The sequence below is a fragment of the Meles meles genome, chromosome 13 (assembly GCF_922984935.1).
Source record: "Meles meles chromosome 13, mMelMel3.1 paternal haplotype, whole genome shotgun sequence".
Lineage (NCBI taxonomy): Eukaryota > Metazoa > Chordata > Mammalia > Carnivora > Mustelidae > Meles > Meles meles.
Window position 1 is genome coordinate 33,996,294 of NC_060078.1, and position 13,273 is coordinate 34,009,566.

The 13,273-nt window shown below is 34.8% G+C and overlaps 1 protein-coding gene across 7 annotated transcripts in view; it reads right to left on the reverse strand.

Moving 5' to 3' along the window:
• The window catches only part of PPP3CB (protein phosphatase 3 catalytic subunit beta), a 54,992-nt gene that overhangs the window by 30,693 nt on the left and 11,026 nt on the right, over window positions 1-13,273 (reverse strand). For all 7 annotated transcript variants that reach the window (XM_046027346.1, XM_046027343.1, XM_046027345.1 and 4 more), the window contains exons 2-8: window positions 7,276-7,476; window positions 6,420-6,544; window positions 3,122-3,233; window positions 891-1,036; window positions 480-619; window positions 298-375; window positions 97-191 (exon numbers count right to left, since the gene is read on the reverse strand). In XM_046027346.1, coding sequence (XP_045883302.1) covers window positions 97-191; window positions 298-375; window positions 480-619; window positions 891-1,036; window positions 3,122-3,233; window positions 6,420-6,544; window positions 7,276-7,476 — 897 coding nt within the window. The remainder of the gene's footprint in view (window positions 1-96; window positions 192-297; window positions 376-479; window positions 620-890; window positions 1,037-3,121; window positions 3,234-6,419; window positions 6,545-7,275; window positions 7,477-13,273) is intronic.

Genomic DNA, 13,273 nt, shown 5'->3' on the forward strand with positions numbered 1-13,273 from the left:
GTTACAGTTTCGAACAATGCCTCATTTCTATTATTTTTTTTAAAAGTCAATTAAAATGCTAAGTTGTTTAACAATTTTTTATCAACAATATCTTACCTTTATTATTGTAGACATCTAAGTAATTAGGTGCCGAAAAAATTGTTATTAATGAAGGGAACCCTGTAGTTTGACTTTTTCTGTACATTCTATAGCTGTAAAACAAATAGCTTAATATGCATCGTAAAGCATCAATCATGAGTTACTAAGTTTGATTTGTACATAAGATGTTAATTTGGGTCAGGGAAACAGAATTCTTACCCTGCATCTTGAGCTTCATGAGCTCTAATAATCGATAACAAATTATTGTTTTGCAAAAATTCACATACTGCTGGATAGCTGTGGGGGGAAAAAAGCAAATTAAGTAAAATAATGGTTTTCTATATGAAACATATGCTATTTTAACAACTAAAATGTGTTTAATCTTGGATATTTTTCCTTACTTATAAAAATAAGAACATCCTCGAACTGTATTGTGACTAAAATGTTCCTGTGATTTTTCATTTCCAAAATCTTCAGAAGGATCGGACCATAGCAAGTCACACATTGGTCCAAATGCAGGTGGCTCTTTGAATCTATCTAACTGTGAAAGAAAGAAAAGAAAGAAACAAAGAACAGAAATAACTTGTCAAAAAGTGAGAATAGAATGGACACAGGAAAGTGGTACCAACTTTGAATACTGTCCATACTACATTGTTCTGAATGGTTAGAAGATATTTCCTTAAAATATCAGTATATTAATTTTTTTTACCATTACCTAATCTTGGCAGTGAAGAGAAGTTTGAAGCTTCTACTGTCTACCCAACAAAGTACTATAAATAGGAATCAACCTTGGAACTGCAATATATACTCACTCTCCTAATATCATCCAGTGTGTGTATTTCTGGTGAAAGTCCACCATGAACACAAAGAAATTGTTGATTTAAAAGTGCAGCAAGAGGCAGGCTATCAAAAGCTTCCATACAAGCTTCATAGACTCTTTCTGAATATTTAATTTTACCTAGAAAAAGAAAAAATAATTGATAATCACATTACTATTATTTTGAAGATAGATAGATACATAAGTTGACTATTAAAACCAAGGCAAGAAAACTACAGACACAGAAAACAAGTGGCCAAGTGGTAGCCAGAGGTTGACAATGAGTATGGGGGTGATTATGAAAAGGAAGCAAGAAGGAATTTATGAGATGATGAAACTTTTCTGCATCATGACTGTGGGGATGGGCAGTTCTATGCATTTGTCAAAACTGAGAACTCAACACAAGAAAGAGTAAATTTTATTGTATACAATCATTTTTTAAAAAGGCAAGCATCTTGCCCTATGAGAATCAGTAAAATAGGCAGTATTGGTCTTCCAAGACAAAATATTAGCTGCCTCTAAATTTGGGCATGCAGTAGATCATCATAAAATATTACTTAAAATAAATTAAGTCAAATCTCTAAAATCAGCTCAACCCTTTACCTTTACAGGCCAAGTAAGGCTAAATTTAGAAGTATACTTAAAGCTTAGTTTTAATACTTTATCCTAAGAGTCAGTGACTACTTTGTTATAGGCAGGACTACTACAACATCACAACAAAACTCAAGGTCCACCCAATTGAAAAAAAAAAAAAAAGATAATTTATTCATATATTGGAAGAACAGAGGGGTTCCTCTAGTCTACAATGAATGCTTAAAATGGACAATGAAGCATGAAGCCAAAATGACACCAGAGAGACAAAACTCCACTAAATCCAACTGTCATTTACTTTTAAGATTATCATACACATCCCTTTGCTCCTTTCTATCATTAAAATTCCTGGCTATTTTACGTTTTTGCTATAATTTTTGTGGGTAGTTTTATTAATCATCTAAAGAAAAAAAGAGCTTGGTTCCTTTTCCCCTTTTGAACAGAGTAACATTCAAATATGAGAAAATCTGGGGCACCTGGGTAGCTCAGTTCATTAAGCGTCTGCCTTCGGCTCAGTTCACCTGGGATCCAGTCCCATATTGGGGGGGGGGGGGTCCCTGCTCAGTGGCGAGTCTACTTCTCCCTCTCCTCTGCCCCTCCCCACCTGCTCATGTTCTCTCTCACTCACTCTCTCTCAAGTAAATAAATAAAATAAAAAATTAAATTAAAATTTTTTAACGAGAAAAACCTATAAATAGCAACCAGAGGTTCTAAACTGGTAGTCTGCTGTTTTCCAGCACTGGGGTTTAATAAAAATTTTAAATTATTTGCTTTCAGGTCAAGTATGCACTTTCCAGGGCTCATCTTTTATCCATTTATTACTTCATTTTTTACTATTTTATTATTTCATTATTTTTATTATGTTGTTATTCATAACCTATTCATTTAGGTTACCCACCTGATCCCTAAAGTTATATGACTTTGTGTTCTCTGCCATTACTTACCACTATATTTTTCTCTTTTTACTGGACGTCTCCAGTAATATGATCTTTACTGGATCATGTTTGAGTCTCCATAATTCTGAAATTATTTCTGTTTTTAGAACTTAACTCTAAGAATTATTATAATCATGAATATTAACTTAATAAGCATACAGTTAAGAGGTGTGAAAAAAGGTCAAATACTGCTCTATACAATATTCTTGCTTCTGGTTATTAGATTGCCATTGCCATAATAATTTAAGAGAGAAATAGAGTAAACACTGTAGGTTAAGAATTTCAATTCATTAATAGCATGTTTGAAGCAATATGAAATGAGGACAGGATGAATAATTTAAGAATCTTCATGGGAGAGCTTCAATATTGGGGGACAAAAATCTCCAATGCAACAACTATTTTTTTCCTTTTGGTTTTTATTCTTCCTGTTAGGAAAAAAAAAAATCACTTAAACATTAAAGCTATATAACCCAAAGCCATTTCTAAATATATTTATAAAATCAAACTTAATAGGAAACCCTGAAATGAAAACATCTGAATGAAACACCATTAAACACTAAAGAACTCTCTAAACAATAATCTTCAAAGCTTTATATGTTTGGACACAAAATTCTTATATGTTATACTATAAAGTCTTACTACCCATATCACTCCACAGGAATACTGAGGAAATGCAAATATTTCTCATGACAGTACTCACATTCCTGCTTAAAGGTAAAATATTCAGTAAGGTGTCTGCATTCATGATTGCCTCGCAGAAGAAATAATGTGCTTGGGTACAGAATCTTCAGGACCCATAAATATAAGACACACTGCAAAAGAAAATGTTTTGAGTGAATTTATTTTTTATTTTTATTAAACTAAGTTGTTTAATATTTGCTCATTTTCCTCTAACCCTACTGCCCTTACAATCTCTATTACTCTTTACTACCTTTTTCTCTTTGTCCTTTACTAAAATATAATCTCCATGAAATCGGGGGCTTTGTCATCTTATTCACTTCTCACCCTCCACTCCTAGAAAAGTACCTAGTAAACAGCAGAAGAGTGACAAATATCTATTGAGTGAATGACTTAAACTTATGTAATTACATTAGATTTATAGATTGTTTGCTATTAAAAACAATTAGCAGACTGGTGTCCTTCTTAGGTATATCAATAAATAAAATAACAATAATGTCAAAAATAATAAGCATTGACCATTTATTGAGTACTTACAATGTATCAAGTGCCATGTATTTAACACTCCTTGTTTATTCCTCAAACAACCCTATAAAGTATGTAATATAATCTCTATTTTACAAATAAGGAAACTGAAGCAAAGAGTTCAAGTAATTTGTCTGAAATCACAAAACTTTTAAATAATAGAGACGGGATTCTGACCCTCTGATCTTAAGCATTATGCCATGCAGCCCTCTGAAGGCAATAGCCATGTCTTATGTTGTTTTGTTGGTTATGCTTGCTACCTTACCTGAAGTAGGTATTTATTACCTAAACTGATCCAAATAAAGTATAGTTTTTTAAATAAGAACATTAAACTAACAGTATAGCAGACACTTTTCTCTAAATAGATTTATATATATATTATATATATATATATATATATATATTTTTTTTTTTTTAAAGACTCATTTTTAAGCAATCTCTACACCCAACACGGGGTTCAAACTCACAAACCCAAGATCAAGAGCCACACTCTCTACCGACTGAGCCAGCCAGGCACCCCTTTAAATAGATTTAACATAAGAAACTTATTTGGTTTTAAAAATTTTACTTATTTGGTTAAAAAAAAGGAAATCAGGGCACCTAGGTGACTCAGTCAGTTAAGCGTTGGACTCTTGATTTCAGCTCAGGTGGAGATCTCAAGGTCATGGGATCAAAGAGCTGCAAGTTGGGCTCCATGTCCGGCATGGAGTCTGCTTGGGATTTTGTCTCCCTCTGTCTCTGGCCTTCCCTCCTCCCCCTACTCCTGCTTGTACTCTCTCAATAAATAAAATCTTAAAAAAAAAAAAAAAAGGAAAGATATTTCATACAGAAATTGGCTTGGTTTATAGAATTATAAACAAAAAGGAAACAAACTTTATTTTTAACCAGTTAAGGTATATTAAAACGTGTAACTATTCACACCTACATTTTTTCACAAGGAAAAAAAGCAATTAAGCCAGAGAAATACTAAATTCTACCTCTCCTTTTTGCTTATTTTGATTCTTTATTATTTTCCTTTTCAAAAATAAAATCTATTAAGTCAGCCACAAAACACTCGAATACAAGGACACAAACACCAATATGCTTAGTTACCAAAAAACTTTCTAAAATTGTTCATTTTATTGTTTCTGTCAAAGGCCCCTATCTTTTTCATTAAGAAGGGCCATTTTCTGGTTTCCTTGAAGCTCTGAGGAAAGTTTGAGGTATAGTGGTGATGGAACTATGAATAAAGGAAGAACTCAGAGGTAACAAAATTCCTTAGGGAATTTGAGCAAAAAGAGCACTGAACTCCTTTCCTCACCATGAATCCTAGTATACCTGAGAAAGGAGGTTAAAAATACTGGAGAAGATATAAACAACAGGAACCAGCATGGAAATTCACCAGGTAAAGATTCAATTATCTACTACTGGGAAAGGTGGTTAAGAGTACAGGCTTAGGAGGTGCCTGGATGGCTCAGTTGGTTAAATGACTGATTTCTGATTTCAGCTTAGGTCATGATCTCAAGGTCATGAGATGGAGCCCAGCACTGGGCTGCAAGCTCCGTGTGGAGTGTGCTGGAGATCCTCTCTCTCCATCTCCCTCTGCCCTCTCCCCTGCTTGCTTTCTCTTTAAAAATAAAAATAAAATCTTAAAAAAAAAAAAAAAAAAAAAGAGTACAGCCTCATAATAAGACTGGCTGCACTGCTTACTAACAATGTGTCCTTGGGGAAGCTATTTAACTTCTCCAAGCCTCAGTTTCCTCATCTATAAAATGGATAAAATAACAATACTTATGTCATAGTGCTGTGAGGATTAATGTGTGTTAAGTGCTTAGGATATACTTGGAACACAGTAAATACTCAACACCACAGAAATATCTATTAGTAGAGCTTTCATCCAGTAAGTTTACCTCCAAGAATCTGCCCCACAGAAATAATTCAGCAAGTGTGCAAAAAAGTATAAATAATCAGACTCACTGAAGCATCATTTATAATGGCAAAAAATTAAGACCACCTTAAGTGTCTAACGATATTATCTGTGGTTTGTTTATTCAATAGAATACAATGTGGCTATTAAAAATTCTATAAATTTATATATACTGACCTGGAAAGACATCACAGTATAGGGATATATGAAAAAAGCAAGTTACAGAACAACATTACAATACGGCCACATTTTCATTTAAAAAAAAGAAAGAGAAATGCATATATTAGAAAATGCAAATAGTTTTACATTTACTTTTAATTTTTTTTATATAATTAGAGAATAAATGGAGCAAAAAGAACCATGAGCTGTTAAGTAATGATCAACAGGTCATTTTAATGCCTCTTGTTTTTTAAAAGAAATGAATACTTTCACAACACACAAAAGACTTGGGTCTTAATAGCTATAGAAGGTGGAATAGAAGCACTAGGGTTTAAGCAATAAAAGCATTATAGTATGTTTTATTTAATCAGAAAAAATTCAATTAATCTTTTTTCACATGGGGTAATGCCTTTAGGGGCAAGAGAGATAAATAGCACTAGCTCCTTAGGGCCACTGGATAACAGGACAATAAAGAACCCTCAGTTTACATATAATTTCTGCTAGGAAAAATGGCAATTATAATTGCATAAACAGAGTAATACAAAGAAAATAAAAGAGTTTGAAAAGCAGAAGAGAATAAGTAGTAGTTTTACCTAAAAACTTCAGAATAGCAGAGGTATTAAAAAGAACCCAATATAGGTAATTTAAGTAACTTATTTTACTAGGAATTAATGGAAATCATCTATGGTAACACTTAAAAGCAAATCAAATGATAGTATATGATTATTACCTCTATACTAAAATAACCTCTGTCCACATAATCACCAAGAAAAAGGTATCGTGTATTAGCAGGTGATCCTCCTACTTCAAAAAGTTTCATCAGATCAAAAAATTGGCCATGGATGTCACCACACACTGAAACAAGAAGATTATTAGATATGAAAAAATAACCTCTGAAATAACAAATTTTACTTAAATTCTAATTTCTTTTACATAAGAAATAATGTAAATTCTATCAAGAAAAGGTCTCAGCAGGAAGTCTTAGAATCTACGAAGAGTCCTAATAGGGATGATGTGTACAAGTGTTTATGTGCTCAAGATCTAGAACAAGAAATAATCAAAATAATGAAATTTGTAGTCAGTGACAGAATTTTCACCTAAATTTATAAAGCTCCTCTTTAAGAAGGGAAGCATAGGTCTTAGGATTACAAAATTTAGTGCTCGCTTCGGCAGCACATATACTAAAATTGGATTACAAAATTTATAATGATGGTAGTATAATCTCCATCCTAATGCAATACTTTCTATTGACTGCTATGTTACACTGAGGTATTTGCCCCTAATAATTGAAAGCAAAGTAAATAAGAATTTGTTGAATCAAACTGAATTATGGCCAACACAACTGATGAAACCTTCACAAAAGCGAGTTAGACCAACTTCTGCACTCAGGTACTTTAAGATCATGTTTATTCACTGAAAATAGGCAAAAACCAAAAAAATTACAAAAAATTATCTCAAAATTCAAGATAATGTCCTTGTAGTATTATTTTAGTATAACATAGATTAAAAAGTAAACAGCCTTAGATCCGAGCAACTAAATAATGGTATGATTAAAAAAATAATATCCAAAACATAAACAAGTGTACCTGTAATTGGAGCCTCTACTTCTATCATGGTTTTCTCTCTCCGAAGGATGGCAGCACCCTCATTGATAATTCTAAGTGCAATTTCTTCATCTACCCGACCTTCTTTTACTAAGTGGTTCTTCAGAACATCAACCCTGGGTATCCCATCCATATCAAATACTTCTTCAGATGTCAAGCGATGTGTTGGGGGAAAAGGTACAGCTGCAATTTTTTTTAATTAATAAAAAATAAATCACTATTAATACAGTAACATAAAAACTATCAATGGATCTAGGTAAATAAGAGTAAAACCTGAAAAGCTGGAGTTTTTATTCCTTCTTTATTTACTGGATAGAGGTATTAATATTTTTAAGAGTTTTTTAAGAAGAGTAATCAAATTATACTTTTATTAATCTATGTATAATAACATGTTCTTTGTTGAGAATTATTAGAGAATGAACTGCCTCAAAAATTAAAAGCTCTTTCAGGATAACTAAAGTTTTCTTTACGCCATAACATTTTTTAGCAGAACTCGCGCATCATATTACACACTCTTTACCTTAATGAAGTACAATAAATGTAAATTTATTACCACATAAGCCTGAATAGAAAGAAATCCCAAATATAAGGTGAACTACCATGTTTCCTAGAAAGTTAAAAGCAATATTTCCTGGCCAACTTGAAAAGAAACTTTTAGAGCTATAGATAAAAGTCAAATACTTATACAATTTAATTTAGATGCACATATGCATTTAAGGCAACATTAATAAATCATGATAATTTTGAAATACTGCTTTTCCTCCTACTCCATGAACCACCTACATTCAAAATCTTAATGCACATCAAAGGCAAATCTTCACTTCCATTTGTTTGATACACACTTTTTAAACATATATAAAATGCTATCACTGCAAATTTATCTTAAGCCAGAGTTCCCATATATATTAATTATCAACTGTACTCTTTCAAACTGCATATTTGTTAAACGGAATGGAAAACTATAAGGTCTATTTTCAATAGTATCTAGCACAATTTTGAGGTCATATAGCTAGGAAAAATTACTATATTAAATTTATTAGATTCCTTTTCACTGACTCCAACAAGTGACTTTATCATACATTCAGAATCAGTTTGAAGCAGTTTTAGGCTCTTTACCAAATAGTACTTTGTTTTTCAAAATAAAAAAATAGAGAAATTTATAGTAAAAGTATATACAGACTCAAATTAAGGCAGCTCTCTCTTTTCTGAAATAAAAATTGTTTTGGAAAAAACTCACTTTATATTCGGGCATTCAGTAGATAGTATTTTCCTGATGTTTCAGAATCATCACTGTAATGATCAATTATTATATAGAAGACTGCAAATGTACAGGACCAACTGCTTCTTCACATTTCAACTTAAACAAACAAACACAAAAACTGAAAACAGGAGCCTGGGTTAGAATTATATCGATGACTTCGGGGCACCTGGGTGGCTCAGTGGGTTAAGCCTTTGCTTTTGGCTCAGGTCCTGATCTCAGGGTCTGGGATCGAGCCCTGCGATGGGCTCTCTGCTCAGCTGGAAGTTTCCTCCTTCTCTCTCTCTCTCTACCTGCCTCTCTGCCTACTTGTGATCTCTCTCTCTCTCTGTCAAATGAGTAAATAAAATCTTTATAAAAAAAAAGAATTATATCAATGACCTGAGAAAGAATAATAAATATGTTCTAGTTTACCAGGAAAACAAATTAGGAAGAACTTAATACTTTTTTAAAGATTTTATTCATCTACTTGACAGAGAGAGACCTCGAGAGGGAACACAAGCAGGGGGAGTGGTAGAGGGAGAAGCAGATTTCCCAACCAGCAGGGAGCCTGATGTGGTGTTAAGATTCCAGGACCCTGGGATCATGACCTGAGCCGAAGTAAGCCACTTAACCATTGAGCCACCCAGGCGCCCCAAGAACTCAATACTTTAGAAGTGGGGCACCTGGGTGGCTCAGTCAGTTAAGCGGCTGCCTTCGGCTCAGGTCATGATCCCAGAGTCCTGGGACTGAGCCCACATCAGGCTCTCTGTTCAGCGGGTAGCCTGCGAACCTCTCCCTCTGCCTGCTGCTCCCCTTACTTGTGCTCTCTCTTTCTGTGTCAAATAAATAAATAAATAAATACATAATTTTTAAAAAATATTTTATAAGTGAAGTAAGAATTAAGGCAGAAGGATGTCAAACAAATTCTAAAAGGCTTTGAAATCACCAATCCCTCTTGCTTTCTTTGACACTTAAATTTGAACTTCCTTATTTTCTCATTAGAACATATTAATTTCCACTACTTTTCACCACATTTGGAACAAAGCATTAAAATACATTTTGTTCCCCCAAATATAGTATACCTACATTCTAATTTAAAAAAAAAAACTGTTAAAGTTATTTTTTTCTCTAGCCAAAGATTAAATAAACCAAATTTGACCCTATCAGTAAATCAACTGTTTAAAAACTACAGATTTTAATAACTGATTACTAAAGAAATCACAAGTTACTTTAGGACATTATAAAAATGAAAGGTTAATTATCTCAAGTATGAATTTTTGAGATTAAGATAGAATCATATTTTTCTCAACAGGCCAAGAGAATTTTTTTATCACTCTATTCAGGAAAACAGATACCGTTTAAGATGATGCATTCAAGATTATGTACACTTTCCAGTAACAACATAATTCTACTACTGGCTGAATTCTATTCAAAATATACAACTTCCTAAAAACCCAACTGGGACACCATTCCCCATCCTCTCAACTCAACCAGTCACCAATGTTAATGAATGTTTTCATACAATTTGTGAATGTCCCACTGCAATTCACACTGAGGTGTTGCCCCCTTTTTAACCAACAACCAGAATGTCTTTATTCACCTGAAAAAAAGTATACGTTGCCTTCATGCTCATGAGTAAATCATCTATAGACCTATGCTTTTCCACTTCTTCAACTCAAGGCATGCTTTTTTCCTTTTTTAAATATGTTATTTATCCATTTGAGAGAGACAGCATGAGTGGGAGAGGGGCACAAGGAGAGGGAGAAGCAAACTCCCCACTGAGCAGGGAAGCCAGAGATCATGACCTCAGGAGAAGGCAGAGGGTAAATTGTTCAAACAACTGAGTCACCCAGGCATCCCAAGGCATACTTTTACATTTCAAAACTAGCTGGGATACATTTTAAGGAATGGATACATTGTGGAAGGGTGAAGAACTGCCACCATAAATGAAAGATGAAAACTACAGAAGATCAGTGTTGTTCTAACAACACAACACTGAAAGTAGAAAATGAAGTTTCTAAATGATGTGGGAAACAGGCAGAAGAAAAATTATCGTATATCCTTACCCACTAACAAAGCCTTAAAACAAGTAGAGTGACATTCCTCCAAGGACACAATTGCTTCCACCTGGAGCTTTCCTACCGGCAAAGGGCAATCCTAGCTTGACCAACCGCTATCTCCAACCAGGATCCTGTAAGTCTACTTTAACAATTCCTTTGAAAACTTTATCTCTAAACCCTTTAAGATAGTGTTGACCATCATTCCCAAGCTTCTGGCCCACTGATATGTATCTAAAGGGTCTCACAAAAAGGTTTTATTACTGGTAATGAATAACCTTTTCCCCAAACAATAGCTAGCCCCTCAAGGTCCAAGAAACCTTGCTCCCAAAATTCCTTAGAGACTTCGGCCATCCCCAACCCTCTTCCCAACTTACAAGTATATAATGGACCACTCCTCACAAACCCAGGACAGCAGCTCTTTCTGCCCACTGGTCCTGTCCCTGTGCTTTAATAAACCACCATTCTGCACCAAAGACATCTCAAGAATTCTTTATTGTCCATCACCTCCAAACTCTATGTCATTGAACCTCATCTATATTCTAAAACTTCATCATTAAGAGTACATTTTGGTATGTCAGTACATAAGAAAAGTCATGTGGAAAGATATAAAAGGGAAAAGGCACGTCCTCTCGGGAAGTAGGAGAAAGGAGCTGTGGCAGGTGATCTGACCAGGCAAAAGAAAGCCAAGCAAATAGGATTTAGCTGATGGAGGTTAATTATTAACCCTGCTGGTCTAGAGAATTAAAAAACTTTTTTCCGGCACCTGTGGGGCTGCGTCGAACCCACGTTTGCCTCTGACTCAGGTCAGGATCCCAACCCAGAGTCCTGAGATGGAGTCCCTTATCGGGCTCCCTGCTTAGTGGGGAGTCTGCTTCTCCTTCTCCCTCTGCCTCTGCCCCCTGCTTGTGCTCTCCCTCTCTCAAATAAATAAATAAAATCTTAAAAAAAAAAGTTTTTTCATCAAAAATTAATATTCTCAACTATTACTTTGTTTTGTAATTCCTAAGGCATTTTAAAGTAGTCCCATCTATTTTCAGGCTTTTAAATGGTTTTTCTTTTTATTTCTAATTCATCTTCAGTCAATTATTCCTGCTTTTCTAGGATTTTCTTCCTGTATATTTTTTTCTCCTTTTCTTTTTTAAAAGATTTTATTTATTTTTGCATGCGCACATGCATGAGAGGTTGACATGAGGTGGAGGCAGAGGGAGAAGCACACTCCCTGCTGAGCAGGGAGCCCAATATAAGATTTGATCCCATGACCCTGCGATCATGACCTGAGCTGAAGGTAGACACAACCAACAGAGCTACCCAGGCGCCTTCTCCTTATTTTCAGACTACTTTTCCTACTCGTCTATATTTGTGATAGGGAAAAAGCAGAACATAAATATATGTAAATATAATGTAAACAGTCAAAAACTAACGTGGCTAAAAAGAAGGATTAGCTGGAATAAGCTAAAGAGCTACAAGATAATCACAAATCACCAAGTTTCCAAGACCAGAAAACTTGATTTGGTAGTATTCATTTTGATGTAACTGTTCTGTTGGAAAATTCCCTTTAACCTAAATTTTGGAATGAAGTGCATATTTGTATAGTAATCAATAACATCCACAAGCTAATTTCATCCAGATTTAATGTAAAGTGGCTTAAAAAATGTCTAAAGGAAGTTTTAATTTAGGCAATTGGAAAAATAAACCATGGATACATATTGATCAGGGATGAGGGAAGCCCACAGATACTTCTTTTTCTACTACTGGGCAAGGGATCCTAGAAATTAACTAAACCTGTACCCCAACTCTAAGCAAAGGCTACAAATTATTAGTCCCATGAGGCCCCCAACACCAAGTGGAGGGCCCGCAACCTACGCCAACTGAAAAACTTTATTATAAAGTATCAATCAGAAACTTGGGCCTCTCATCATTACCATTATTGGTAACTATCCAAATAAAGTCCCTCCTATCATCTATGTTTCTGAATTTTTCTCTGTATTTCTTTTACACCAGGCCATCTCTGGCAGTTCTCCTTTCTCTCAATCCTTTTCATTTTGAACGCTCATTTTATGTTTTTTACTCACCGCTCTCCCCTATACACACACACCTGCTTAAGATCTTCACGTAATGCTATCATCTCTCTAGCTTAATTAAATCTTAGTTTCCCTGAAGGACAGCATTTTTCAGACACTTTTTTCAAAATGGATGCTGCACATTTTTCCACACTCTACTACTCTCATCAGAGAAGGCTTTGGTCTTAGTGCAGCTCCACATTACCACTTCCAATTCATCACTCCAATGAAGAAAAAAGTATCTTCTCCTTTGGGGTTCATGCCTTCCAACTAATTTATCCTTGTCCCTGCCATCTACTAAACTTCTAGTCATCTCTCACACGAAACTCTGGTTCCTGGCTTCCAAGCCTTCAACAAGCCTTCTCCACTGAAACCCATCATCTAAGTCCATGTGGGATGATCTATGTAAAACTTAAGAACTGAGATGTTCTGGGGCGCCTGGGTGGCTCAGTGGGTTAAGCCTCTGCCTTCAGCTCGGGTCATAATCTCAGGGTCCTGGGATGGAGCCTTGTGTCGTGCAGCAGGGAGCCTGCTTCCCCACTCTCTCTCTCTGCCTGCCTCTCTGCCTACTTGTGATCTCTCTCTTGTCAAATAAATAAATAAAACCTTAAAAAAAAAAA